At 41.9% G+C, this 27,412-nt stretch overlaps 2 protein-coding genes across 11 annotated transcripts in view; one reads left to right on the top strand and one right to left on the bottom strand.

Moving 5' to 3' along the window:
- PATJ (PATJ crumbs cell polarity complex component) overlaps positions 1–9,222 on the bottom strand; it is a 169,536-nt gene extending 160,314 nt beyond the window's left edge. For 5 of the 7 annotated variants that reach the window (XM_068140751.1, XM_068140754.1, XM_068140755.1 and 2 more), the window contains exons 1-5: positions 9,109–9,178; positions 3,579–3,634; positions 3,330–3,496; positions 1,522–1,713; positions 9–148 (exon numbers count right to left, since the gene is read on the bottom strand). In XM_068140751.1, coding sequence (XP_067996852.1) covers positions 9–148; positions 1,522–1,713; positions 3,330–3,496; positions 3,579–3,600 — 521 coding nt within the window. In that variant the 5' untranslated portion in view covers positions 3,601–3,634; positions 9,109–9,178. Of the gene's footprint in view, positions 1–8; positions 149–1,521; positions 1,714–3,329; positions 3,497–3,578; positions 3,635–9,108; positions 9,179–9,203 lie in introns of those variants that run through there. The other 2 variants (XM_068140752.1, XM_068140753.1) reach the window with 2 other exon arrangements.
- A 3,428-nt stretch (positions 9,223–12,650) lies between these two features.
- Positions 12,651–27,412, top strand: part of TM2D1 (TM2 domain containing 1) — a 30,540-nt gene continuing 15,778 nt past the window's right edge. For 3 of the 4 annotated variants that reach the window (XR_010987621.1, XR_010987622.1, XM_068140749.1), the window contains exons 1-6: positions 12,651–12,844; positions 13,993–14,062; positions 16,494–16,602; positions 20,615–20,706; positions 24,101–24,174; positions 25,399–25,517. Coding sequence is in view for 2 of the 4 variants with exons in the window: in XM_068140749.1 (XP_067996850.1) it covers positions 12,683–12,844; positions 13,993–14,062; positions 16,494–16,602; positions 20,615–20,706; positions 24,101–24,174; positions 25,399–25,509 (618 nt within the window). In the remaining 2 variants the exon portion in view is untranslated. Of the gene's footprint in view, positions 12,845–13,992; positions 14,063–16,493; positions 16,603–20,614; positions 20,707–24,100; positions 24,175–25,398; positions 27,358–27,412 lie in introns of those variants that run through there. The other variant, XM_068140748.1, reaches the window with a different exon arrangement.

Below are 27,412 nucleotides of genomic sequence, written 5' to 3'. Positions count from 1 at the left end.
GGTCTCACCTGTCAGCTATGCTTCCTGGTTGGACTTCCTTGACAAAGACACCAACTTCTCCCGAGGTGGGATTTTTAAGGGCAACCACACTAAACCCAAGACCTCCAACAGAAGGCTTTTCGATTTTTATTGATTCTATTTGTCTCCCCTGATAAAACAGAAAAAGAAAAGATTTGCTAATTTTTAATGCAATAGAATGATCTAGTGTAAAATTTATAACACTGAGAGAATTATTCTCCTCCTAAGACTAAACAAAGGTGAAACACCAAATATGTTATTTCTATAAAAGCTCCTCCATTTATTATTTTTAATATAGCAGAGTATTGGATATGCAAGCACTCTGAGGTTCTGAAACCTCAGGGAATTTAAGAGCTGCTTTCACACTTCATTCACATTATGAGATGAATTCCAAACTGGATGAAAACTATGAACGAAGTGCTGTCTAGAGCAATATATTTGGGATTTCTGGAAATGCTACACAGCTAAACTAAATTACTTGTCTTTTGGCTTCCCTTGCTTTTAATGCTGATTTTTAGGAGTGCATTCAAAAGACTGCAGCTTTTTAACAGGGAAATTAATTTCCTTCTCCTCCCTGCAACTTCACACTTAAAGAAAAAACAACACAAACACAAACAAAAAACCCACCTCAAAGTTTCCTTTTGCAACTGCCTGCTTTTCAGTTCTGATACAAGGTTTCTGGGGTTGTTTACTGGGAAATACTACTTAGAGAATGTACTGCTACCACAGCTGTTTTAGCCAAAATAATGTGCAGTCTTCACTGCTAAATATTTTATCTGATGAGTTAATGACACACTAATGAGAAGAGTTATGCTCAAAATATTACAGCTACATTAAGGTAGTCAATTAGCAACAGTTACTTAATATAGAAAGGCATGACTAACCAATTAAATTAATGGCTCATAGTCACACAGAACAATGCATTTGTGGTATAAATGCCAATCCCACATGGGTGGATGTCTGCACCTGTACAACTTCCACAAGCATCTGGTACATGCTACATCACATGTTAATGAAATTGGTGTCTGCCTGGCAAAGTTAGGACACACTAAATGAAGAGTTCAATAAAATATCCCATGCCAGTTCTTTTAAGCATTTGCACTGTTCACATGCTAACGAAGCTGATGCCTTGCCAATTTAAAAGGTGCTTGATAAAACAAGTTTCTCCATCAAAACAAATTTCTGCAGAAAATATCCATTTTCAGTTAAGTGGCATCAAACACTTTCTGGCAATTGAAGTATCTTCTCCACATTGTTGTGTTTGGTAGAAAGGAAGACCAAAAAAAGCCAAACCAACAACTGATCAAGAATAAAACCACAAAAAGCCACCTAACCACTGTCTACTGCTGACATCTTTCACAGGGACAAACTAGCCTCAGCATTACTACTCTTTTATAGTATAAGAGGCACCACACTCTCAGATGCACATTAAAGACCATGTTTGAAAATGTACTCCAAAAGCCTGCAAGAAAAAGTTTGGTTCACTAAACCTGCAAGCCTTACCTTTGCCATCTGTTGGATGATGGTATTAAATTCATTCACTCCCAGGTTTGGAGTGAAGGTAGATGCTTTGGGTTCAGGTGAACTGCAGGGTGTATAGATACTCTCAGCAGCAACTGATTTGTCAGCAAACACTAGAAGCCCTCTCTTAGTAAAATCAAAATCTACTGACCGGTCAGGAGGCATGTAATTGAGCTGTTAAAAATGAACAAAGGTGCAAAAAAGCTATTAAACCCAAAAGATTTTCACATATATCATTTTGTGTGAAGACTGCCAAAGCAAGCAAGCATGCATATGTTCATATGTGCCCATTCACACAAATATACACACCAGTATAAATTAGGCCATGTTAATATATAAGCTATAACCAAGCTACCATATCAAGTTTGAGCTGTTTTCCTTGAACGTTTCAGCTCTGATTCTACTCCAGTTATTTTCTTTACTACTTCCCTATTTTTCCCTGCCTGTGCCCATTATCCTCTTTTTACCCTGATATTCCAGAAGCAGCACATGCAAAAACATTAAAGAGGCACTCAAGCACCGTTGCAACTCAGGCAGACCTTGACAATTTTGGCATGAGAATCCACATTTTTTAAGGGTCACTTAGTCACTCAGGAGCCAAATGCCTGGTCTGTATTACCTCCTCCTCAGGGAGAGCCTAGGGTACAAACTAACTACCACTGGTGGAACTTGCAGTTCAATTTGTAGTCCTGACAGATAACAAAGGAATGCAGAAATATTCCCAGTGCAACACAGTAAACTTAAAGATCCCATCCTGAGTGAGATTGCTCTCAAGAAACACACCTGAAAAGAATGTCAGGATAGTTCTGAACATTCTGGATATAAAATCCATTATGCCCCAGTCACAAACTATGCTCCTAGATATATTTGCATTTTCATACATCTTCAATAGCTTGCAGACACACATTCAAGCTTCAGGAGGAAAAAATAGATGCAGCACCTATATGAATGCAGCCTAAAAATTAACGTCACAACCACTACCATGCCACCCAGGCAGGAACACATTTGCAATACATTTGTCAATGACAGCAAGGTGGCCTTGTCCCCCTGACACCCACCCCACTCTATCTGCACCTGGGCAGGTGCTGTAAGAGCAGATAGGGATCACTGCTGTTTAGGGCATGTCAAGTTAGTCCTTGATTTTAAGTCTTCATGCCTGACTATGCTAACTGCTCAGTGAGACCTGTTCATGCAGATGTGTCCTTGATGCCCATGTCCAGAAAATCAGGGTCAGATTGCATTATAAACTAGCCCACACAAGTTCCTTTCACTGATGAAGCTGAAGCCTGGGTATGTCTGCATCACAGCGTGGTAAATCTTCAAGAATGGTCATCTAGATTTTATTTCCCAAAGCAGATTAACCATTCTTAAACAAGTCAGCAGTAACTCAGTGAGTGTCTTCAGGAGAAAAGATGCTGCCAGTTAGCTGATAAACTATTTAGTTTCCCTGAAAAACACAAGATCCCAGTTCCAACTGTGTTCAGAACTCCAAGTACTAGTGCTGATTTCTTTTGCAGATGCTTTTTTCTAACTGATGTAGTTCTCAGCACCTACCTCTTCTTCAACCCTTTCAAAGCATGCTGTCCCATGATCCCTTTGTTGCAATACCATTCCTCATTTCGGTACTCTGTGGATACTAGCCTGACCAGAAAAAAAGCCCAGCATTCACTCACACCAATTTACATCTTATTAATGAGAGCACTATGGTTAACACACTCCTACAGACCCTGATATAGGTTCCAACATCACCACGGTTATCATCACATCAACAACTGTAATTGTATACTCACTTGTTCCTTCAGTTGCTTGATGGATTGCTGTAGGGTCAGGATCTGGTTAAACAAAGGGCTCCTGAGTGTGTTACTTAGAACAGTCAGGTTTTCATTATGTTGGGAGTCTCTTTTCTCACGAAGTTTGGCTTGCAGACGATCAAGGATCTGCAGGACCTGCTGTTTATCTACACCACAAAGTAAAGCATGTTAGGAAGGGAGCTTCATTTCTCACTGTTTAACAAAAGTCACCACTTTCAAACTACATACCTGCAGCAGGGTTTTCAGGCATGTTGAGGGATATTTTTGGAATTACTCAGAATAACCTAGATGAGGTTTAAAAAAAAAATAATATTATTACATATCCAAGCAGAATCACAGAATTGTTTGGGCTACAACAGACCATTAAGACTACATATTCTAACCATTAACCCAAAACTACCATGTCCACTGCTAAAACCATGTCCCTCAGCACCACATCTACAGACCTTTTAAATCCCACCAGAGATAACGACTCAACCACCTCCCCGGCAGCCTGTTTCAGTGTTTGAGAACCCTTTTTAGTGGATAAGTTCCTTGTAATACCCAACATAAATGGTGCAACTTGAGGCCATTTCCTCTCATTCTGTCACTTGTTATTAGGCAGGAGAAACCAACCCCACCTTGCTACAACATTCTTTCAAGTAGTTCTCCCTCTCTCTTATGTGAGCTTGCCTTTTTCTTTTTCTACATGAGAAGCTTTTAAGGAGCAGAAATCCTTTATCAAGCTCCTCTGCAGTGCCAAACAGAACAGGTCTCCAACCGGGTCCAGCACCGAGGTGGCAGGATGAAAACAACAGACGTGCAATTAGCAGCAAGATTAAATTTGTACCCTTACTCACATGTCATTACAGGGATGTGGAGCCTGTCATTCTGAAACCTATCAAGGCAGTTACACCAAAACATACACCAGAAACAAGATTTCTTCACTTTGTACAAGCTTCACTGAAAGAAGTCAGCCTTTTCATAGCATGATTTACGTAACTTTAACTCTACCGAGAGTATTATAGCAGTGCAATTTCAGAGTAATATATGTGAAATTATTTTGGAACAAAAATAGTCACATGTAGATCAAAAACAAAGCCCTGTATTTACTTTTTAAAGCTTGCAATTTGAGAGTGGAAAGGGTCATAGGAATCTGAATGTAATACCAGAGTAAGCATATCCCAAGGGCTCTTTCCCAGCATCACCTCTGATCCTTTCAGCCCTGCCTGTGACACTGTCTGTGCTCACACTGAAAACATTGTTGAGTTCTGGCAGGACACTGCTACATTTAACAAAATATTAATTAAGCAGCTGAATAGCTTCTCTTCTCATGAAGAGTCAGATTAAGTTGATTTATTTAATGGGGATGGGGGAAATTTAAAGTGGAGGTGTGTCACAAACCTCAATTTCAGATTTATGCACCTTTAACTGTATCTGAGAAGCTTTGGCTCCTGGAGGAATTCCTGCAGAACTTGGTGGGTCTGTGTGGTTTCTACCTGAGGCCAAGCAAAATGAGTTGCTTTGCAAGACTATTAACAGATTTGGGAGTTCATTCTAAATCAAACTCATAGCAAGAGTTGAAGCAGCAAACCCTGAAAGATTTTCAGGAATGCATCTGAACTTTAAGTGCTGCAGCTTTATTTTCTTTTCCATTTGAAATAAAACACTTCTAAGAGCACAGAAGCCTTTGATTCTGTACTGAGATCTGATTCTGAAGAACAGATGAAAATATCATTTCCTTATATACTCCTGAGTCTTCAAAAAGACAAAACTTAACCTCTTTGACTAAAAATACTGCAAGAATCTTAACAAAACAGGACAAAGAATGTGGGAAATTGTTCTTTCTTCCCAGTTCAACTTCCCATTCACTTCCCTCTTCTGTTTTTCTACCTCACATCAGCAGTTAAGAGGGGAAAAAATTGCTAAAGCAAGTGAACCAACATCAGAAAGGGATACAAAATAACACATTCATCTGATCCCATAATGAGCTGGAACAGGGAGCTAAACATGCAGAAAAAACCTTCACGTTTTGGTAGGGTGAGTGCCCAGCTAGGTCCCAAGTGCCAGCACCGCTACACAGGAGGGGGCCGGGATGTGCTGGAGAAGCAAGACCACACCTTGCAGCAGCAGCAACAGCTGCAGCAATGGGCAGTGGTTCCAGCAGCTCAGCTGCACTGACAAATTGCGCCATGAGAAACAGCCACCATCGTTCAAACCCAGCATCAAAGTGCTGTGCTGACAGCCTCAGAGATTGATCCTTTTTTCCAATACAGTGGGTGTAACAATAGTGATGATGATGATGGGTACAGCTCCAAGACAGATAAATTTAAGCAGAAAAATGTATGAGATCTAGGCTCTGGAGAAGGAGGTACAAAAGAGGTGGTGGAGAAAGAGTAAAAGTTTCAGCTTCCTGCTTCAGCTGCTCCAAAGCATTGCTAAAAGCTGCTGCAGACCACTCTGCACTGATGGTCACCAAAGTGGACCTCAGGTACAGTTGGTGCAACAGTTCAAGTTTACACAGCACTTTGGGATTCCTCGTGCTCAAAGCTGGCCTCCAGCCAGCCTGTGATGTTTTTTAATGATTTTGTGTGTGTGCACAATAAGTTAAAACCACCCTCAGTATTTCTTTGTTCTACTTTGATTAAAATATGGGGGGGGGGGGGGGGGGGGGGGGCCTGGAGGGGTGTAGAAGTGTGTTATATTTTAAAGTAAATCTCCTTCTGGTGGGGGGGGATCCCCTTAAATATGAACTAATTTAATGTTGAGGGCAATCTCTAAGTCTGGGGTTTGGGCACAAGAGAAACACACAACTCCAGGTACTATTGAGCTGCTTCTGTTCAGGGGCCCGTAGAGCTTATCCTTAAACAATTTAAAAATGCTAACACTAAGTCCAAGCAAGGTGGCAACAGACAATTACTATACTAGGAGGTCTATTCCTAACTGATAATTTTGGTCTTGTCTTGTTAAAAATCAGTTCACCCACTCCAGATTCAACTTCTTCAGCACCACTCTCTGATTTCTGCAGCCACTTATTTACCTTATTGGTAGACAAAACTGCAAACCTCAATTCACAATTTATATCACAACCCCCAACATAACTGTAAAATCTTGGGGAAAATAACACATTCCAAAAAGTTGTCTTTTCTAACACCCCAAACCCTCACACACTACAGCACAGCATGCAGCAGGGTTTTGCCCATCTTCACTTTTGAGAGCTGAACTCAACACATCATAGGGAGCAGGAAAGTTTCACAAGGGTTTGTATGAAATCCTATGACTTGGATCTTCTTCAAAAGCAGACTAAGAAAAAAGAAATTCCCCCATGCTGATGCCAGCAGAGGTCATCAGAAGAGCTGAAAGGTTTAAGTCTTCCATTGCCATCACCCCAGTGCCAGATGCCCGCCATTTGCACAGAGACAAGGGGTGCTGCCACAACCCTGCCACATCCCAGAGCCAGAGGGGTACACAACGCCCCTGGCAATAGCCTTGACAAACACCTGCCCCTTGCAAAGGGCTGCTGAAAGACAGAAAAGGGGCTTCCTGCTGGGATCTGGAGGACACGGTTTAGCCAGCAGAGATTCTTCCATTTCTTCCCATCCACCTAATAACTAAGACTGCTTCTGCCCTATGCCCTTCAACTTGGCCTCCAACAAACTGTCCTTCCAGGAGATGTTCCTGCAAAGGAAAGCCCTGCCTCACAGTAAGCTCTCATTGCTCAGCATGGTTGCAAACTTCTGGAACTTAAAATGCCATGAGCCCTTAATGCCAGTGTCCTAACTGCTGCTATTTTTCAAAGGCTAGAAGCACAGCCAGCCTGAGCAGCCTGCCACAGGAACAGCCAAGGATACATCCTAATCCAAAGTCACCTTTCTGCACTAGTGCAGTTGTAATTTTTCCTGGCCCCGTTGTCAGTAATGACTGGTACAGTGCATATCACCTTCATTAGAGATATCTTTGAATTGGAAAATTTCAGCCCAAACAACTTAAAATTTGATAAAGGCATAAGAAAGGGGAAAAAAGCATTTGCTAGCGTGGTCTTAATCCTAAATTATCCTGACACAGCATCATCTGCAAATTCAGATATTAAAAATTACATCATTTACATGCCATCAAGTGACTATGTACTGTGAAATAACACCACTGCTCTAACACCTATTTTGTTGCCCTACATGTTATGCTCAGTTTTCTATCCTGCTAACATACAGAAGAATTCAGTCCAACCAAACTTAGCGTGCAGGCACTTTCAGAAGAAACCACCAAACCCTGCTGTTCTGTGTAATGCTGCAGTTATTTATAAAATCAGAGCACAGGCTGACAGGTCCAAGTACTTGAGAGAAGGAAAACAACCAAACAAATACATCACACATCTGCAGGATTGAGCAGGTCAAAGCTAAATATTATTAAATATAAGAAAAAAAACTACTCCATGGGCAAACTGAGCATGTCCTGTTGTTACATATGATTAGTGACCACATGATGAGGAAAGAAAGAAAAAAAAAACAACCCCAAGCTCTACCTCTGTGACGACCAGGCTCCATGCAAATCAAGAGGAGCCTTACTCACTCTCAAGGCATGCTAGCTTTTAACAAGCAGAAGCTGAATTCCTGCAGACCAGCCTCAAGAGAAGCACCAGGTTCTTTGTTGCTTCTCTAAGAGAAGAGTGAGCTCACGCTGAAGCCATTCTCCACAGAGCAGTAACACGGTCTCAGAAACTTACTCTCACAAAGCTTGTGGAAAGCTCATTTCTGAAAACTACTGAAATTAGCCAGTAAATCATAGAATGGATAGGTTGAAAGTGACCTGAACACCCATAATCCTAAAAGTTACTATGATGACAGTGAACAAAACTAAACAAATCACTTCACCAGGATTGTTAGACCTAGAACCACGCTTACTTCATTTCTAAGCTTCAGAAATTTACAAGGAATGCAAAAGAGCCCTTTTTCCTATTGATTACTCCTAAATACAGTAAAAATTTGCTTTGTTAAGAATCTCTGAATTGATAGGCAGTGATGAAAAGCATTGCAAACTGTGCATAACTTCCCTAGCACCTCCTCCCTTCGTCATGACACAGCCTCTCCAAGCAAGGGACACTGCATAACAACACGACACGCTAAAACGACTCCTGCACGCCGTGAAGAGTCTTCACCTGCTCTCCCCAGCCTTTGCCAGGGGTGTCGGAGCAACTGAGGCTCTGGGTGCATGAAACCTAGAGGGCTTCGTGGTGAGAGGCTCTGGGTGAGTGCAGGTTGGTGTCCTACCCATGGCGATATTCACGTTGAAATACAGGTCAGGTGTGGTGTCCTGACCATGGCATTGTTTGCATCAAGATATGGGTCAGGCGCTGGTAGAAAACGTTTCTCCTGCGGGTCTATGCCACAACCAAGCATAGCGCAGAGCCTCCGTGTCTGAACAAGGAACTAAACTCCTCCAGAAGAGCCCTCAAAAACAGCTGACTCTACCTGCTAAGGAGAGACGCACCCTCCCAAGCGCCACATCGGCAGCTGCTGGGTCGCCGAGGGCAGCGAGGCATCCCCCCCATCCCGGGCGCCCGGCCGGCCGAGAGCAATCCCCCGCCCCTCTCCCGGCCCCGCTGCCTTCTACCGACAGTCACGCCCACAACTCCAGCCCGAAGGGGCCGGAGCCGAGCAGGGAGGAAGGGGCAGCGCCGGGAGGGTGCGAGGAGAAGGGCTGCGCGGCCCAGCCGCCGGAGGGCAGGGACCGGGAGCGGCGGGCGGCGCTCGGGGCAGGCGCGGGACTCCCCGCCGCACGGTACCTGCGGGCGGGACGCGGCGGCGGTCGGAGCAGAGCGATGGCCGCCGGCTCTCACCTGGGCGGAAGCGGGAAGCGGGGGGGGCGGGCGCGTCTCACCTGCGGCGCAGGAAGCCGGGGCGGCGCGGCTGGAGAGCCGCCTCCCGGGGGACGGCCGGGCCGCAGCCCTCCGGCGGGGGCGGGAACGGCTCAAAGACCGCGTCCGGAGCGCACATTGCACCGGTCGCCCTGCGTCCATTGAAGGCTCGGGGAGAGGCGCATCTCCGGCCGAGCGGTACCGAAGAACAGGGGCGAGCCCGGAGGTGCCGTGGAGAAAAGCGCACGAATACGTCTGGGGGCTCCGAAAAGGGCAGGGCCCAGCATTTCGTTGCTGCTTCTGAAATGGGAACGAAAAGTACTGGGGTGAGGGCCTGCAGGGTAAGTCTCAGGCCTGAAGCTCATGAACAGGACGTTCTGACTGATCACAGAGATTAAGGGAAGCTGCTTGGTGAAAAGCAGAACTTAAAAGCCAAGTTAATTTGCAGATGAACCACACCTGCCAGTGTGTTTATAAATCACAGGTGTAAATGATACAGCTGTCGACAACAGCCGTCAGGCTCCCCAGAGAAGGCAAAATGTGGGTGTAGACTGGTTTGAGTTAGAGGGGTCTTTAAAGGTCATCTAGTCCAACCCCTCTGCAGTCGGCAGGAGCATCTTCAACATGAGCAGATTGCTCAGAGCCACATCCAACCCGACCTGGAAATAGTTCCAGAGATGGGGCATCTACCATCTTTATGAGCAACCTGGGCCAGTGTCTCACCACCCTCATTGTAAGCAAGTTTGTCCTTATATCTAGCCCAAGTCTCCCTCTTTTAGTTCAAAACCATCACCCCCTTGCCCCCTCACAACAGGCCCTGGTGAAATGCCTGTTCCCAGCTTTCTGATCAGCCCCTTTGAAGTCCTGAAAGGCCACCAGAAGGTCTCCCTGGAGAAGGCTCCAGGCTGAACAACCCCAACTCTCTCAGCCTGTCCTCAGAGCAGAAGGGTTCCATGTCCTCCTGTTAAGACCTTTCCTGCACTGAGGACTCCAGAGCTGAATACAGCACAACAGGTTGGGTCTCACCAGAGTGGAGTAAAAGGAAAGAATCAAATCTTGTGGAGACATTTCATTTTTAGTGATTTGCAGTAAAATAGTGTCCAAACATGAATTCAGAGCTGTTTTGAACTCAAATTCCCACAGAGGCAAAGTGAGCTGTGCTCAACCTCATCAGTACATCTTCTACCACTTCCACAGAAGGGATTAGCAAAAGCTGTAGGACAACAGGGACTTTGAGTTAAAGGATTGCAACACTTCCTCCACAGAGCACCAAACCTTAGTCATGCACAACTTCTCAGCACTCACCACAACCAGAACTGCTCCCAACAGCACACCATGTTACCTGTGGCTTCTCTGAGAGACATGGCACATTGCCTGAGATAGCAATAAAACCAAAGTTTTCCTGCTGCTACTTGAGAAACACTGAGCAGAGGCACTATTTTAGCTGCAATTAATTGCAGCAATTGTGGGTGCTTTCTATGACCAAAACCTGTGTTAGCCTCCTTTCAGATTTTTTAAAGATATCTATATAAACACATAAAAAGGTCAGATAAAACTCTCCAAAACCATTTATCATTCTGCTACACTTTTTCACTAGCTCATTTGCAGCAGATCTTGCATAGGAAAAGGGCTAAAAATTTTTGGAAATTAATTTCCCTTGTAACTTGGGATTGCTTTCCCCTCGCATTTTGTTCTGCTAAGCAACAGCAGTTGCACTAGAGCCTGCAACATGCTAAGAAAGTACCATTTTCATCGTCCTTTCTTAATCATTCCGATTCCAAATGCCTAACTTCCCAGCCCTTACTCTCAATTTTAATTAATGTAGCGCTTGTGAGAAGTGACAATTTTCTTGACAGTGATGAACAGCAAGTCATATATTTATCCATCCGAGAGATGCACTGCAGACAAAAGAGCCAAGCACTTTTGTAATCAGTGCACCTCAGTCTCCATCTCAGAGGGCTGAGTTCATTACAGAGTGCACTCTGGCCCTGGCCTTTCGCTTCCAGTTGCTGAAAGCAGTATCAATTTTCATTTGCATACTTTGTCTGCTGAACTCTAGACTGCCAATTCAGTTTACACAAATCTCCCAAAAAGCTGTTAGATGGTAATATTTCACATCACTGGCTGAGCTCTTTGTCAGCCATCCACACATTTCAAATCCATGTTTTTACTGATTCTTGGAATATCGGGGATTGTGACAAACCTTTCATTGGTATTGACAGACTCATATACAACTCACCATCCATTTCCCAAAATAATGACCAGTAAAACCAAAAGACTTCCTGAAAGGCTGGGCAATCACAACATTGTCTTTAATACTATTTTGGAGTGCTTTTAGCCTTTTTCAGTTTCTAGGTCCCTACTTGTATTTCAGCAAGTGGTTCTAGAGCAGGTGAAAACTTACAACAGTAGTGCTGCCTTTCCTGGGCATATCTACCCAGAAAGGCCTCTCCATCTATTAAAAAAAAAAAAAAAAGGGGGGGGATCCCCAGATGTTCAAAAGTGAAAACTGGCACCCAGAAATACCAGAAAAACATGAAATCATTTTCAGTGAAGTGAGAAAACAGAAAGGTTGCTAGTCACCACAAAGAGCAAATGCTGATGAAGACAAAAGCCTGCCTGCTCAAGATATTTAGTACTCGTTTCAAAAAGCAGAACAAGCCACCAAAGAATCACTGCATTTTTCACAGTACAATCACAATTTTATGTGGAAACAGAGTAACAAATTCAAGCTATTTCTTTAACCCGACTGGACACATGGACAATCCAGAGGGCCCGTCTGACCCACCTAACTGCCAGGGCATCCTAGTTCAGCAGGCACGTTTACTGGCAGGTGCTGGCAAAGCGGCACAGGCCGTGCTTTTAATCTCTCCAGCAGTTCTTTAAATTCGTTTGAAAGTGCCCAGGTTCACCCCTCACCTCTCGGGATGTGCCCTCAACTCGGTCCGGCCTAGCCCTTCCACCACTAGCAGCGCTCCCGCCCGTCGCTCGGACCCAGGGGCCAAGACTCGCCTCCCCATGACAGCATTCAGGCCCAGGACCAGCCCAGGGTCCCCTCTGCCACGGGGAGGGAGGCTTAACACTTCCCACCACTAACCCCACATCGCCTGAAGGCCAAAGCCAGAGCGCTTCATGGCCGACATCTTAAGTAAGGGCAGATTAGTGCCGTTCCGCCAGGTGCCAGTAGCGGGCGTGGCCATCTTTACTGAGGGCCCGAGCCCGCCGGTGTCGCCGCCGGCACGGTACGAGCGCTATCTTGAGCGGGGACACGTTCTGCCCTCAGTGCTGCCCATCAGCTGCCATATTTGCTGAGGTCAATCCCGCCCCCCCAAAAACAAAAACACCGTAAAAAAACCCCAATCAACCCTCTCAGCATCCCACCACAACCCACAGGGCCCCCAGCCCAGCCCCTCCCCGCAGGCACGGCGACCGGTCCCCGCTGCGGGGCCGCCCCTCCCCGCTGCGCCGCCGGAGTCAGCTGACGGCAGCGGCGGCTTCCATCATGGCTGCCCGGCTAGGGCGGCTGCCGGCGGTGCTGGCAAGGCGGAGAGGAGCGGCAGAGGCCTGGATCCTGCTTCTTCTTTGGTTCGCGGGTGCAGCCGTGGAGGGAGCGGCGGCCGCGGATCCGCCGCTCAAGTGCGACGAGTTGAGGCTGGGGCAATATCCTAACGGCGGCTGGAGCGGGCGGCGGGGGCTCGGTTGCTATGGCGATGCGGCCCGGGAGGGCGGAGGGGCCGGTGGTACCTCGCCACGGGCCCGGTTTGCCTGAGGGGGTTCGCATGCCCAGCTGCCTCGGGAGGAGAGGAAGGGGGAGATGCAGGGTGTAAGGTGCTGAGAGGGCAGAGGTGTCCCTCAGGCGGCAGGGAAAGCCTCAGGTCAGGAGCCCGAAGGGGTCTCAGCTGGAAGGAACGGGACAGGGCACGGTTGCAGCGGCCTAGGTTTACTTAGGGGTGGTACAGCGTGTACCTGTGTGCAGGTTTGGAGTGTCTCTCCGATTGTCGAAGACAAACCCATCGGATGACAGATTTTCCTCGCCCCTCCACCTTCTTATTTTTGACAGGTCTGAGACTGGATGGCTTTGCACAGTACTGAGTCCTCCTCCACAGTCTACGGGAGCAGGGCGCAGGTGCTGTAGACTCTAGCTGCCAGGCTTCTGACTCTCCAAAGGCACATCAGGCCTTCCCCAGAAAATGTTTGTTGATGGTAGCTGACAGTTATTGATGTAACTGCAGATGAGGAGTGTCAGGAAAGCAAATCCTGGAAAAGTTAACTTCATCTCATGCTTTACTTGACTATGGGAGTTCAGATCTCTGGAAAGGAGTTCATGATGAGGGTTTTTTTTGTTTGTTTGTTTGTTTGTTTGTTTTTTCTAGGCCAAATTCCTGGTGTTTCAGATGTTCATTTTTAGATGGTCTTTGAATTTTCTGTGTTACTGTAGATTCAATTTTCTGAACCAAATGCCTGGGTTTAAAGGTGGTCTGATGCTGAAATGAGGGAAGAACACTAGATTAAGCCTGCTACCTTGTTGTCTTCAAATACAGAGGCAGTGACTGATAAATATTGTAGTACCTTTAGGTAGTGCCGACTGCAGCACTAATTAAACGTGGAGCTTATGTGATATATTGGTGTATTAAATTGGATTAGCAGATTTGCTATATGGTAATGTGCTGTTCCTATTTGGGGGGGATGGATAGGAACTAACATCAAGGTGCATCTTAAATCCCGAGGGTTTAAAAAGGGTGGAATAAATTACTGTTGAACCTGTTGTAGTGTTTGATATGAAAAACGTTTTCCTCAATTACCTGAACATATATGTGCGATGAGCCTAAAATAGATAACAGCACACAGGAACCAATGAATTGCACAAATCACACAGCATATGGTAAGGATTTCTAACTTAAAACATATATCGACAGTAGCTACATTTTGCAAGTGTTCAATTTATGCATTTGTATGTCTGCTAGATGAGGTTTATAAAACATGGGATTAGTAATATCATTAGTATGAAAGCCTAAAACACTTGTGTGGATTGGATGCCTTATAAAAATGAATAAATACATTGTCTCCAACTGGTACATTTGTAAGTGAGCTTTCTGGTAAATCTCTTCAATGTATGATAGTTCCTCTAGGCTCTGTCCTGCACTTCTGTGATTAAAACAAACCATTCCTGTCGCACTGATTTTGCATATACTTAGGGAAAGAATTGACATGTGACAGAACAGCCTTCTAAATCTTCTGTTTTTTAGCATTTTTTAAAGGAAAGATGGTGCCTTCCATCATCAGGCGATTTTGGTGCTGTGAGGCTCTGTTTTGAAAGCACTTAAGATTTATTTTGATGTTAAGTTCTGATGTAATTTGGAGTTCAACAGAGAAATGCTTAAATTGATCACTTGGTTTACTACATATGTTTAGCTTTTCTGATGTTCTCAGGCATTGAAATAAATAGTCTGTGTTTTAGCTAATAGTACAACAGTTTCACTTTATGTGCACTTATGTTTAAAGTACACGCATATGCTTCTTGTCTTTCATATTATGTTTTCCATAAATGCCGGATAATTTTTTTGCACTGGGATGCTCAGGGATAGAGAAGGTACTTCAGAGACTGGATGAAAGTACTATCCAAAATGGATCCTGTTTTAAGTTTTCCAGCCCTTTATGTCATCTTTGATGTTATGTCCCTGAATATAAATGGCCAGTCAGTGAGCAGAAAGAGTATTAGTTTGAAATTGATCACAACTGAGATTGTTATTGACTAACCAGTTACCAGCTTCAGAATATGGGAAGTTGCTAAATTAATAGTTTGAAACAAGGTGGGTAGATTTAGGTTGGGCATCAGGAAGAAGTTCTTTACAGTGAGAGTGGTGAAATACTGGAACAGTTTGCCCAGGGATGTGGTTGAGGCCCCATTTCTGGAGACACTTAACATCAGACTCAATGATCTTGTTGGAAGTGTCTCTGCTGATTGCAGGTGGGTTGGACAAGATGACCTTTGAAGATCCCTTTCAACCCAATGCAATTGTGGATCTGTGAATTAACGTTTTCTTTGCCTATAGACAGACACAGTGTATAGACACAAAGTATTTTTACACACAGCAGTTTTTAGGTTGTCCCTACAGTATTTGGCACTGCTTCCTGTTGCAGTATTACCTAAGTAATAAATAGTTATTCTTTGGGTCATGCTTGAAGCACTACTGTTTCTGAACACCTTTCTGGGATCCATCACCCAAACAAAAAGGGGTATAGTTCAAAGCCTCCAAGTAGTCTCACTGAGCAGTAGATTTGGAATCTTACTGGCATGACATTGGCAAGAAAACTGTGGTCTTTCCTAGACTGTTGTGTTTTAACATCTTTGTATTACTTCTAAGTAAAAGAGATCACTGCTTTCTTACCTTTATTTTTTTTTACAGGAAAGAATGTATGTTTTTTTGTATTTGTTCTAGATTAGGCACATTGATCAGTAGCATCCATGTAGGACTTTATAGCAACTATGTCCAGACATAAATTGATTTTGTTTTTCTATAGTCCCTATGTAATATGGGTAGATAGTGAAAAAAAAAAAGTACAGATCCTAGTCCTCTTGCCTGTGCGTATGATTGAAAAGTCTGGGAAGAAATGTTGAACCTGGCTTGCAGTTATGTTGGAAATAACCAACAGGACTTGCAAGTACTGAAAACTGATTGAAAGTGGACAAAGGAGTGGGATTTTTCCCTTGAAAACAGACTTCAGCATAGGAGAGTGACTAATACTCCAGTAATACCTTGCAGACCTTTAGCAGATGCCACTTTCTGTTGTTTTCCATTTTGGTTCTCTCCAGAGTCAAGCCTTACCTTAGAGTAACAGGATAATTTGGGTTGAAAGACCTCAAGAGGTCATGTAGTCCAACCTCCTGCTCAAAGCAGCATTGGCACTGGATTCAGACCAAGTTGCTCAGGGCTTTGTGCAGTCACATCTTGGAAACCTCCAAGGATGATGGTGGCACCACCTCTCTAGGCAACGTATTCCAATGTTTGCTGTTCTCATGATAAAAACATTTCCTGTACATCAGGTTCTGATTTCCTGTTGTCTCGTATTGGAGCCAGCATGGAAATCACAACAGAATTAAGGCAGCAGTTAGGTTTGTATATTTTTGTTACTATGTTGCAAGTCAAAAATGAAAGTTAATCATAGGACTGGCTTTAAAAGTAGTTCCTTTTAAAAGAAAGTAGTATGCTTTGTATCAAGACTGTTGCACAGTAGAACTTCATTTGTTATTTCATTTGTGCCTTGTTGGAAAAGCACTTGCTGCTTAATTTCAAACAATTTTTCATCTTCAGTTCAATGTCTGCCAGCACCAAATATTACTTGCAAAGATCACCTTGGCATAGAAAGAGCCTTTACGGGACATGAAGTTGGATTTTACAAGCCTATTGCGTGTCGCAATGTGTAAGTACACTGTTGGGGTTTGTAATAATTTGTCTTTGTTTTCACATTGATGTTTTTCTAAAATAGTTTGATGTGTTGACAGAAGGAAAAAGAGAAGCAACATAGAACTGTACACATTGCCCAGTCCTTAATCCTCTAAGAAACAATGTGTATGCTTATAAGTAAGTCTATCTCTGCCATGGGTATGTTTTTTGTTTAGTTATGTTTGTGCCTTTGCTTTAGCTTAGTATTTTATCTCTGCTTTACTTAGTATTTCACCCTGGCAAAAATTTTCCCCAATGCTAAGACTACATTTCAAATATGCTTGAAATCCACACAGCTGCTGTCCCCTGTCTGGGGACACTCCCCCATCCCTTCTCCTGATATACCCACTGTTTACTGCATCAGGGAGCTGGTCTGGATGTAAACTAACTTGGATGAGTTCCCCAATTTGAGTCACAGTACAGTTGCTTCAAGTGCTTGTGCCAGCGCAGGGATGAGGGCAACTCAAGGATAAGTGAGTGGAGAAAGGTGGGCTGGGCTTCTCTCTTCAGCAGCAGTATAGCTTCACAATAGTTTAAATTGTGCCTGTAGCTGCAGCTCAAGTTGTATGCAGGAATACTGGGTGAGTTTGAGCCTCCAGTTTCCAAAAATATCTCTTTTAGAGGAAGTGTTCTCTATTTTTAAACAACCTTTGTATTTAATCAAATCCTTTGTGTCTTTCAAGAGCCTCTTTCTGAAACATGAAAATGATGGGTCCAGTTTTTCTAAAGCACATTGTGAGCAGCGGAGAGCTCTGGGTACCAATAAATGTTCCAACTGCCCAATGCTAATGATCAGTGAACACCTGTCAGTGCCATTTGTTCCCCCTTTTTGTGGGATTCATGCAGGAACCTTTTTCTTTTGTCCTACTGGAATCTTTGGAAATTAAAACTCCAGTAATATTCACTGGGTGTTCCTTATCACACTAGTAGGCAAATAGTTCTGATGTGATCCTTGCTGCTTAATAATTTGCCTAGCTCAGAAGTACAGCTCTGCCTCATAGTTTCATAAATATTTTCTCTGTATTTAGTCTTCTCAACAGTCAAAGCTCAGCAAATTGAAGAAAACGTATTATTACATCTAATCAAATTTAAATGCTAGCAAACTAGGCTACAGTCACATTTTTGTCCAGAAACAATTGTGTTCTAGTCCCATCTGTGGTGGGGACTGAGAATAAAATGAGATATATTGATTTAATAAGATTTCTTCCTCTTTGGAATAGACAGTGATTCTATGTTGGAAAGGTTTTTCTGTATGCATGTATTTTTGGTTTAATAGATTTTCTTAAAACATTTATAAGTGTAGCTTGCTTTTTTTTCCCCCACATTTCTTAAAAAAAACCCAAATCTATGTCGACAGAAAATTGTTGTCTTTTTTAAATTATGCCTGTTACTTGATTGTAACTATTATTTAGGATTAAATAATCAGTGTTTACACTACCAGAAGAGCTGGCTGTAGCTTTTCCAATCCCATGACTGCTAGTATGGCAGAAGGGGAAAAGAACTGCTTGTTTGAAAAGTAGTCTAATCACTGAAGATTACACAAGCCTCCCATAAGGCATTTTGAATGGTACCTTTGTTTTAGAAATATCATTTTAAGCAGGAATTTCCAGTTCCTACAGCAATAGGCCTACCCTTTCTACTGCTTTTTTTTTGAGATTTTCCAGTATCTTGCATGAATTTTGATGAAACTGTAACTGTCTTCTGGCAGAAGTAGCTGCACATCTTCCCATAACAGGAATATCCTAGCATGGGTTAATCTCTAGCCTTAGCTTTTGGAAAGGACAAAGCAGCAATTTGTCCTTAGCCAACACTGCAATTTAACAACAGTTCTGGGATCCAGTTATTTTAGAGCAAGTCCAGGAGATGCTACATGTGTCCATAACTGGATGTGTTGAATTTCCTTTGCTCATAGTATTAGTTCAAGGAAAAGCTTTTAAGTGCTAATAAGGTTGCTCCAACAATGTATTGCACATCAAGATTGCTTTGGTTTGGTTTTAATTTCATATCTTGGAGGCAGGTATTTTTGGGCCACATTTACACTCTTTTATGTTGTTCCCTTAACATGGGCTGGCCCTGGTTCTAACAGCCTTGAGATGTCCATTGTTCAAATACTGCCATTCCAGGGCAGGAAGCCATAAAATGGTAGGCTGAAATTCATGATGTTAAGTGTGGGCAGGTCTTTGAGCAGTGCACAGAAGCCACTGAAACCTACAGCAGTATCTGCATGTTAGCAACTGGTGTGGAAGAGTTGGAAGAAAATGTTTTTTAACATGGCAGCTGGAAGAAACATGCAGAACAAAGTTTGGATGAGGTCAAGAATCAAGAAAAAAATCAGAAGAGGAGTTGAAAATTGCATCTTTTGGCCAGTTGTAGAAATTCCTGTAGATGCCTGGCATGTGTTATTTTTCTACTCACTGTTTTAGTCCATGATTCATATTTTTATCTGAAAGAGTGAGTAAGACAATGGAAATACAAGAGTGGATGCAGTCTTGTTACAATATTAGCTTGCTTCCACTTCATACTAGATTTCTTCTGCCCATCAGTTTGATGTTGACTAGCTTGCAGACTCTTCTGTTTTTAAAAGCATCTCGATGCATAGGTGAGTGCTCAGTTTATTACTGGGTTTGATCAGGAGCATCTCAAATTAAATTGCATTCTCACCTTTTATGTAAGAGTCTTTTCCTGCTTTGAGTGTCCTTGGAGGGTTGTTGACACTTTGTAGCTGATAAACAATTTCCAATGGTTTACCTCAACTTTTAAATAAAGCCATTAGTGTTCTTTACAGTGGGAACAAGGCAGTTCTAAAGATGATAATTTATGTTACATCAGGTTCCAGGAATGCCCAGTATGTTCTGTGTTGCTAATAAGCTCTAAGTAACAAATATTGAAGTAAGAGTCATGATTTAATCACTTAATGTTGCCATTAAGTTTTAAGGTCAGTAAATCTAGATAATAAGCAAAACGGTAGATCTTTATTTGGCATTACAAGTGCTTAATAAAGGTGCTTGGACCTTTCTAGACTACTGTCTTTGTGAACCTCTGTGTTTTAATCAACTGGCAAACAAGAGTTTAATTTGGGCTTATTAAAAAATTGCTGGCACATAGTGGTGCATGTATCAAAACATTGAATTATTGAGTATTTTTTAAGTTCTAATTAGATTTGGAGTTGCTTTTTTTTTTCAGAAGCTAGCAGTTTGCCAATGCAGCGGAGGGTGGAGCAAGCTCTAATATTGATAGCTGTGTGTTTTTTAGCTCTCTTAGCAGTGTAAAATTCACATCAGCAGCAACTGAAATGTGCTTAGGTGGCCACATCAGACAGGCACCCATTAGTATAAATCACAAAAAGTCTGTTATATCTGTATTTGGGATGACTAATCATGGAATGCTTAACTTTACAGTACCTGTCTTTACCTTCTGAGTTTGTTCCATTTACTACCTTTAGAGTGTGGTAAATGGATACATGACTTACCCTTTTTGTTGAATCCTTCCTGCAGCTTCTTCAACTGGTCGCCATGGTTCATTTCTCCTTCAGCTCTCATTGCAATTACTGTCTCTGCTGACATCTCACCTGTCTATCCTGTTCCCCTCGATTTGGCTGCATGTGAGACTAATGTCTAAAGACAGGATGCCTGCACCTCTTAGCTTTCTAGGGTTGTCTCAACAGGGCTGAACTGTTAGGAAATACTCTGTGAAACTGGGAATGTATCAGCAACTGAATTATGTCTTGTCAAGAAATCATGATTTAGTTTCAGAATAATCTGTATTCTGCAAGAGTATACTGGAGTTGCAACAGCTGAGGTTGCTTCATGGAGGATGCCTACTCAGTTTGAAAGCTTAACATTATCAATTCTGTATCCATTAATTGAAGATAAATAACAAGTCTGTTGTGTATTTTTTTTAAACTGAAGCAGCAGGCAAATGAGTCACTAATTCTCAAAAGTGTGAGTGAATGTATTTTGCAGTCATTGTCTACTTCTTTCTTCTGGCAGAAATGGATACTCCTACAAAGTGGCAGTGGCTCTGTCCTTATTTCTTGGATGGTTGGGAGCAGACAGATTTTATCTAGGCTATCCTGCATTAGGTAAGTTTTTACATTTGAGGTAAAGCTTATTTTAATGATTGAGTTGTACATGTATGCTTGTATTTTCAGTAATGAAGGCTGACAGTCATAGTTTTAATATTTACAACTAGAATCTTTCTTTTATTGTCAAGATAATATCCTATATTATCCTCTGCCCGCTATTCTGTTGGAGTGGTGACAAATAGTTGTCCAAAGATAAAAGCCTAATAAACAAACTTGATTATTGCTATTCATAGTTTTCCTTTACATTTGCTTTGCATTGATGTTTACCACAGCATTCTTTGGAGGCACTGAAACAGAAGTGGTTTTGGCTCCTGTGCCAGCTGCTTGAATAGTGCTTGATTTTACCAGGAAAATACTGGAGAAACTTTACAGAAAACTGTTTTGGGATATGGAATTCATTCCAGCAAATGCATACCTTCAGGATAGCTCATAGCATTAAAACAGTTCTGCAGAAGCTGGGACCTTTGATAAGACCTACCTTTGGCTAGTGGTTTTAGGAGCTGATTCCCAGGGTGATGGTGTCACTGACATAGTGGTTATGTTAGAACTTAGTATGTTGGAACTGTTCTGTTTCTGAATGGGACAAAAGGAGTAAATATAAGTCTAGATATCATGGAACGATGAATTGGACAAAGCTATGCATGTTACTGTCAGTTCAGCTGGGTTTCTGCCCATTAAATGCAAACCTTTGTGTTTTTAATAGCATTATCTGTCCCTCCATAATCTCATGTTGATATCTGTCTTTTCCCTATAATTCTATAATTCACACTTACTTTGTGCATCCGTATCACAAAAAAGATACAGTTTGCAGAGTGGTCAGCAAGGTGCACCTTTTTGTTTCACCATTGGATTTGGAATCATAATTTGCAGTAATTGTTTTATCGTATGTTGTAGTAATACGGGTTTGTAAACCCTTCATTCTTCTATAGAAGTTATTTATGGCTCATGCTTGTTTATCGTATTGGAGCGTGCTGTAGCCAGTAACCAAAGTTAATAGACTTAAAATCTTCTAAAGTCAAGTTTTCAAGCTTTTGAAAGGTAAAGGAGACAGAAGCAAATAGGTAAGAGCAGAAAAGAAAAAATCAGTAAAAAATCTATGCATTGGATTCCTTGACAGTGGTTGGATTGTGGATTTTTTAGGTCATCTATGCCTTGGCAAAAAGTTAAGAAATGTTAATACAAGTATAATTAAGACTGTAAATACTCTTTGGTTAATTTTTTTTTTCCTCCTTTTTTTGCTTAAAGAGCACACAAATACAAACAGGCTATTGAATATGAAGAACTCAGGAAAGCAACCTCTTCCTCTCCCACACACTGTGAACTAAACCTTAAGTTATTACTGCGTAAGAACATTATTTTTGCCCTCCATGCTTTGAGCAGTTTATTTTCTCAGTGTGATCTGCTTGTGAGGAGGGAAGTGAGGAGGAAGAAAAAAATCAACTTTACCCTGCGCTCCAGAAATATGTGCCAGGCTCAGGAATGGTTCTACATCCAGCAACATAATGGAGCAGCCAGTTCCTCAAGTAAACTAGAGCTGCTGCTGGAACCAGCAATAGTAAAAGGACTGCTGGGTTCTGAAAATGCCAGCTGGCAGTGAGGTTCACAACCAGAGTTTGAGAGGAGATGGTATAAAGGGCATCACAAATAAATGGTGACTGCACTCACTGTAGATAATGACAAAGTAAACTGTTCACCAGAGTCTGACATCATTTATTTGTCTTAACTGCTCTTTCCTAAGGCTAACATTTCTTCAGCTGGCTGTTTCCCTTGAGTTTTGTTATGCTACTGCCAGCATTGACACCCAGGCTAAGACTGTCTGGCTGCTGCAAGGCTTGTGCATCATGCTCTGGGAACAAGTTGTTTTAAACAACCATATACTTCTTTTCTTTTTTGCATGTTTAAGTGGCACCACTTTAGTTGTAATGTGCACATAGGCTTTTCTTCTAATCATCTGAAAGACCATCCTGCTACTGTAATTTATCTTCTTGGTCATTAGGTATTTTTCCCTGTTCTCTCTGACTACTGTGTTGTTCCATGGAGAGATTATAAACTCCAGGGAGACAGTTTATAAATCAGGCTGGTTTCATCTTGTCAGCTATGGGAGCAATATCCAGACAGTGGGATGCTCTTCCTGCAGCATGCAAGCAGTTCTTCCCCAACTCCTCCATACACAGCCTCATAAACAGGGCCTGGGGGAGAGGAGGTGGTATGTGGGACAGATTGCAGCTTCTGAGAGAGGGGAGTGTGGAGGAGGAGGTCAGGGGACCTTGGGGTGTTTGACCGAGAGCAGGCTCGTTCTTTTGAAAGCAGCTGCGTGGTGTTCCTAGCGGGAATTGTGCAGCACAGCACAACTTGAGGCTGTGGGAGGAGGTGCTCTGGGATACCACGTTGCCTGATATTATCAACGTGCTTTCTCTTGCCTCAGAAGTGTGCTGGCCCCTGTAAGCACAGTCAGGACATGCTTTTGAGCAGGGAACTGTGTTTTCCCTGTACTCACCATAGCCTACAACTGACCTAAGCACAACAAAGCTGCGTTCCTTTTCATAGTGTCTATGCCTGGGTAAAGAGACAAAGCTCCTCACGATGTGTGTCTCATTCTTTAAATAACCTAGACGTTTGCCTGGCTCAGCTGCAGTATTACAATATGTATAATACTCATTGTGTTATCTTCACTGTACAAGAAACTACTGATATTTTTTAAAAAATCATTCTAAGACAGCCTCCTTCTTCTGAAGGCATTTTCCAAATGAAGTCTGCCTTGCTTGGCAACCGCCAATGAAACATTTATCTGTTAGTTGCTATTCCCATATATTTTCTATTAGTCTTTCACTTATTCGCATGAAAAAAAAAAAAAAACCACACCATTTTTGAATTTCAAAAAGAAATATTTATTTTTATATACAAAGTAAATTCCTATTTCAGCAAAACTATCAAAATGATACAAAGGATTGTTCTCCAAAGGAGCATATTCTGCAAATCAAATCAGCATGTGCTGCAAGTCATGAGATGGTAGGATGTCTCATTCTATTCATAAATAAATGTTTCAGCTGAAGTTGGGATATTTTTTTCTGTCTGTGCCTCAAAGAAAGGAACATTTCCAGTAACTTGCTTATAAATTTTTGCCTTTCCTTGTTTCAGAATTTTTACCTGCTAAAAAAATTAAATTGTCAATGTTTAAAATCTTTAAAGTGTATTCAGGATAGAAATATGAATTTGTGGTTTGCTTTTTTCCTGATAGTTAAAGATCTTTAAGTCTGTTTCTATGTGTGTACATACATACATATACTTCACAGGATGGGAGCAGAGTTGGGATGTGACTGCCAGCAGAAATTTATGAACTTCCTAGCAACTGACTTAAAGCTACAGATCAATTTTGTTTTCCTTTTTTTAGGTTTGTTAAAGTTCTGCACTGTAGGATTCTGTGGCATTGGTAGCCTAATTGATTTCATACTTATTTCAATGCAGGTAAGTCAGGGCTTTCAAAACAAGATACAGACCTGTGTTTGTTAAAGCTTTGATTTAATTGCTAATTCTTTAGTAGGATTTTAGCCTTAAGAACCTCTATGTATTGAAAAATCAAGGCATTTATTTTAGCTCTGTTTGTAGAGTGATGTAACTAGAATCTGGATGCAAAATACCAATATATTTGTGGTTTGAATTAAAAAATAGATTAGCTATCCATAAATACTCCTAATGAACAGCTTGGAAACTCTGGCACCTTATATTCCCTTTTGTCAGAACCTGAGAAAGCTCTTTATGTGAGACCAAGTGTTGAACTTTGCATGAGATGTCCCATTCTGGTCAGAATCCTGAGGTTTGGTGCTTCCATGTGCTGTATACTGCTGGAGCCCACCTCCTGGAGTGTCCATGCAGTGTGCAGGAGTGAAGACACTGCCACTTTTATTTTCCTGTATCACTTGAGAGTTGTGTCTGTAAGATTCATGGTGGTTAAATCCCCAGCTGGGCTGACATCTTGTGACATCACACAATTGCCAAATTGCCTTATTTTACAGTGAATCCATTTAGCATGAATTCCACATTTCCTGTGATGGGCTTGGACTGCATTGCGGTTAGAGAAATTGTTTATATGAGTTTCTAGAAAAATATTTTTAAAGTATACATCTTTGTATATACAACTTTAAAAGTATATACATTCTCAAATTCCTTTCTACACTATCACAGTGATCTTGCCTCAGATCACTTACAGATCCAGTTGAGAGTATCTTTCATCTCTCCTTATTCATCTCCCTGATGACCCCACATCAGTTTAGCATTTCCAGAACAAAACAGCCGTGATCTCCTCTCCATTCCTTACCTGTGCAGTATTTCAAAGGTGCTTGTCATCACCCTAAGTGTCTCCTGCCCCCCCTCCTTTGTTCAAGGAAAGTGGTTTGGAGCCCCCTCATTTCTTAGCCCGATTTTTGTGACTCAAATCCTCATCAGCTTAACCTAGTACCAGTGCCTGGCTGTGTAATTTGGTTGATTAGAAGCCCTTGGGAAATATTCCTTCTGAGACAGCGCTCGCTAAAATAGTTGAACTACAGCATAACTTCAAAATAAATCTAGTTTCTGTTTGACTAATTAAGCATGACTAATTTTATGATGGGAAAATTAGCAGTAATTGAAACATTAGCACAAAGTATATATTTCACTTCACATTGAAAAGTCTGGGTTCTTCTTCTCCTGTAGATCGTTGGACCTTCCGACGGCTCGAGTTACATTATAGATTACTATGGAGCAAGGCTGACACGGCTCACCATTACCAATGCAACCTTCAGGAAAATGCAGACCTATCCTTAACCCTGGCAGTAAGTGTCACAAATGTGTAGGTGCAGTTTATTTGTACAGGTGGATCCAGTCATCCACTACAGTTGCTGCTGACTTATTAATTGCACTTCAAAAGAACTGAATATTAAATATACATCGAACAAGGATGATTAAAAATACACAAATTCCTCAAGCGAATGAGTTTACCTCAAAGGCACCAAGTTCCTTTATGACTGCTCTGTTTCTGTGAGCACATTCTTTTTTGCTAAGTTGTACCATTTGTGAAATGTGCAGATTTCTGCAAGTTGCACTGATGTTGTTCTCTGTGTCATCTAGAGTTACAGAAAGGCAGAGAAAGAGTTGTTCAGGATTGCACTTGGGGGGGTGTCTCTTTTGGTAACTGTATGTGACAGTTTGTAAACGAAATTAAATATCCCAAACCACAGAAACTGCCTTTCTTCTCATTCTGTTGAATTAAAATCCTGATGGCCCTAAATCTTGTGCTGGTGTATCCTGTGGAATTCTGTTAACTGAAATTATTATTCTCATAAAGCTTAAAGACAAAGTTGGGTCAAGTTGCCAAATACGGTCAGTGCTGATCAGCAGTAGAAATATGGATGCATAAAAAATAGCACCATAGGTGACACATCGCAAAGACAGGAGGGTGGATGTTGGGATGCCCCAAGGTTAGAATAGGAAATAATTTTTCTGCTTATTTTGACAAAGGAATGTAGTGACAGGATGAGAGGTAATGGCCTCAAACTGGAAGAAGCTGGATTTAGATTGGACATTAGGAAGAAATTCTTCCCCATGAGGGTGGTGAGGAACTGGAAAGAAAAGTTGTGGAGGCTCCAAGCCTGGAAGTGTTCAAAGCCAGATTGAATGGACCATTGAGCAACCTGGTCTGGTAGGAGGTGTCTCTGCCCATGGCAGGAGGATTAGAATCATATGATCTTTAAGGTCCCTTGCAATACAAACTATTCTATGATTCTATTATTCTGATCAATCTTTCCTCCCTTGCAATTATCCATACCTTCTTTTCCTGAAAATAAACTGGTGCATGTGTTTTACAGCTACAGAATGTCAAAAAAAATTGATTCTTTGTACTAATAAATCCCTTAAAATGCTCTTACTTTAGCTCAGTTGTGTTTCAGTGAAATAAATTTTGTGTTCTCCAAAGCTGTTTGACCAAAGTCTTTTACAACCAAGATTTACCTTGACATTCCTTGAAAGAAAAGTGTATACACACAGAGACAGAAACCATGTCAACAGAACCTTTGTATTATTTGGCCAATTTTAAACATTCCTTTACCTCTTAATGAAAAACACTAGTAACTGAGTGAGAAATTCACATGGTGGAAACTTTAATGTAGATTTTGTTCAAAAATTTGGCCTATTCTTTTGTTTCTCAGATGTGTTTTTAAGGGAATTACAAAACCTTGAGATTCCTAAATTGATTTTTAAAAAGTGCAATTTGTGGGGTTTAGTTTCTTTTAAACCTACTTTAAGACTGGAGCACACAAAGCTTTGTGAAGAAATCCTGTGTTGTGTTTGGTTCCCCCTCCCCCCAATCAACATAACCTGACATCATGTAGGGAGAATAAACCACAAGGAATACTTTGTGCTGAACCTTCATTTTTCCCTTCAAACAAGAAAGATGTTCTGGAACATGTGCTAATGTGTGTTTTATTTGTGGATTCAAAGAGACAAGAATGCTCTCAGCTTCCTTCACTTGCCTGATGTGTTGCATCTCCCTTTGGTCTCTGTCACTAAATGCTCTTTATGCATGTTGGTTTTGTTGTCTGAAAGACTTTCAGAAACACATAGGAAGTGGATGCAAAATAAATATTTGAATCAAATAAAATCTCATGGCTAAGATCATCCTGTGATTTGTCTGCTTTTTGGTTTGTTGGGGTTTTTACTTTGTTTTTTTCAC

Source organism: Melanerpes formicivorus, unplaced genomic scaffold (genome assembly GCF_026170545.1).
Source record: "Melanerpes formicivorus ecotype bairdi unplaced genomic scaffold, bMelFor1.0.p_v2 SCAF_7, whole genome shotgun sequence".
NCBI lineage: Eukaryota > Metazoa > Chordata > Aves > Piciformes > Picidae > Melanerpes > Melanerpes formicivorus.
This window is presented reverse-complemented; position numbering and strand designations above follow the sequence as displayed.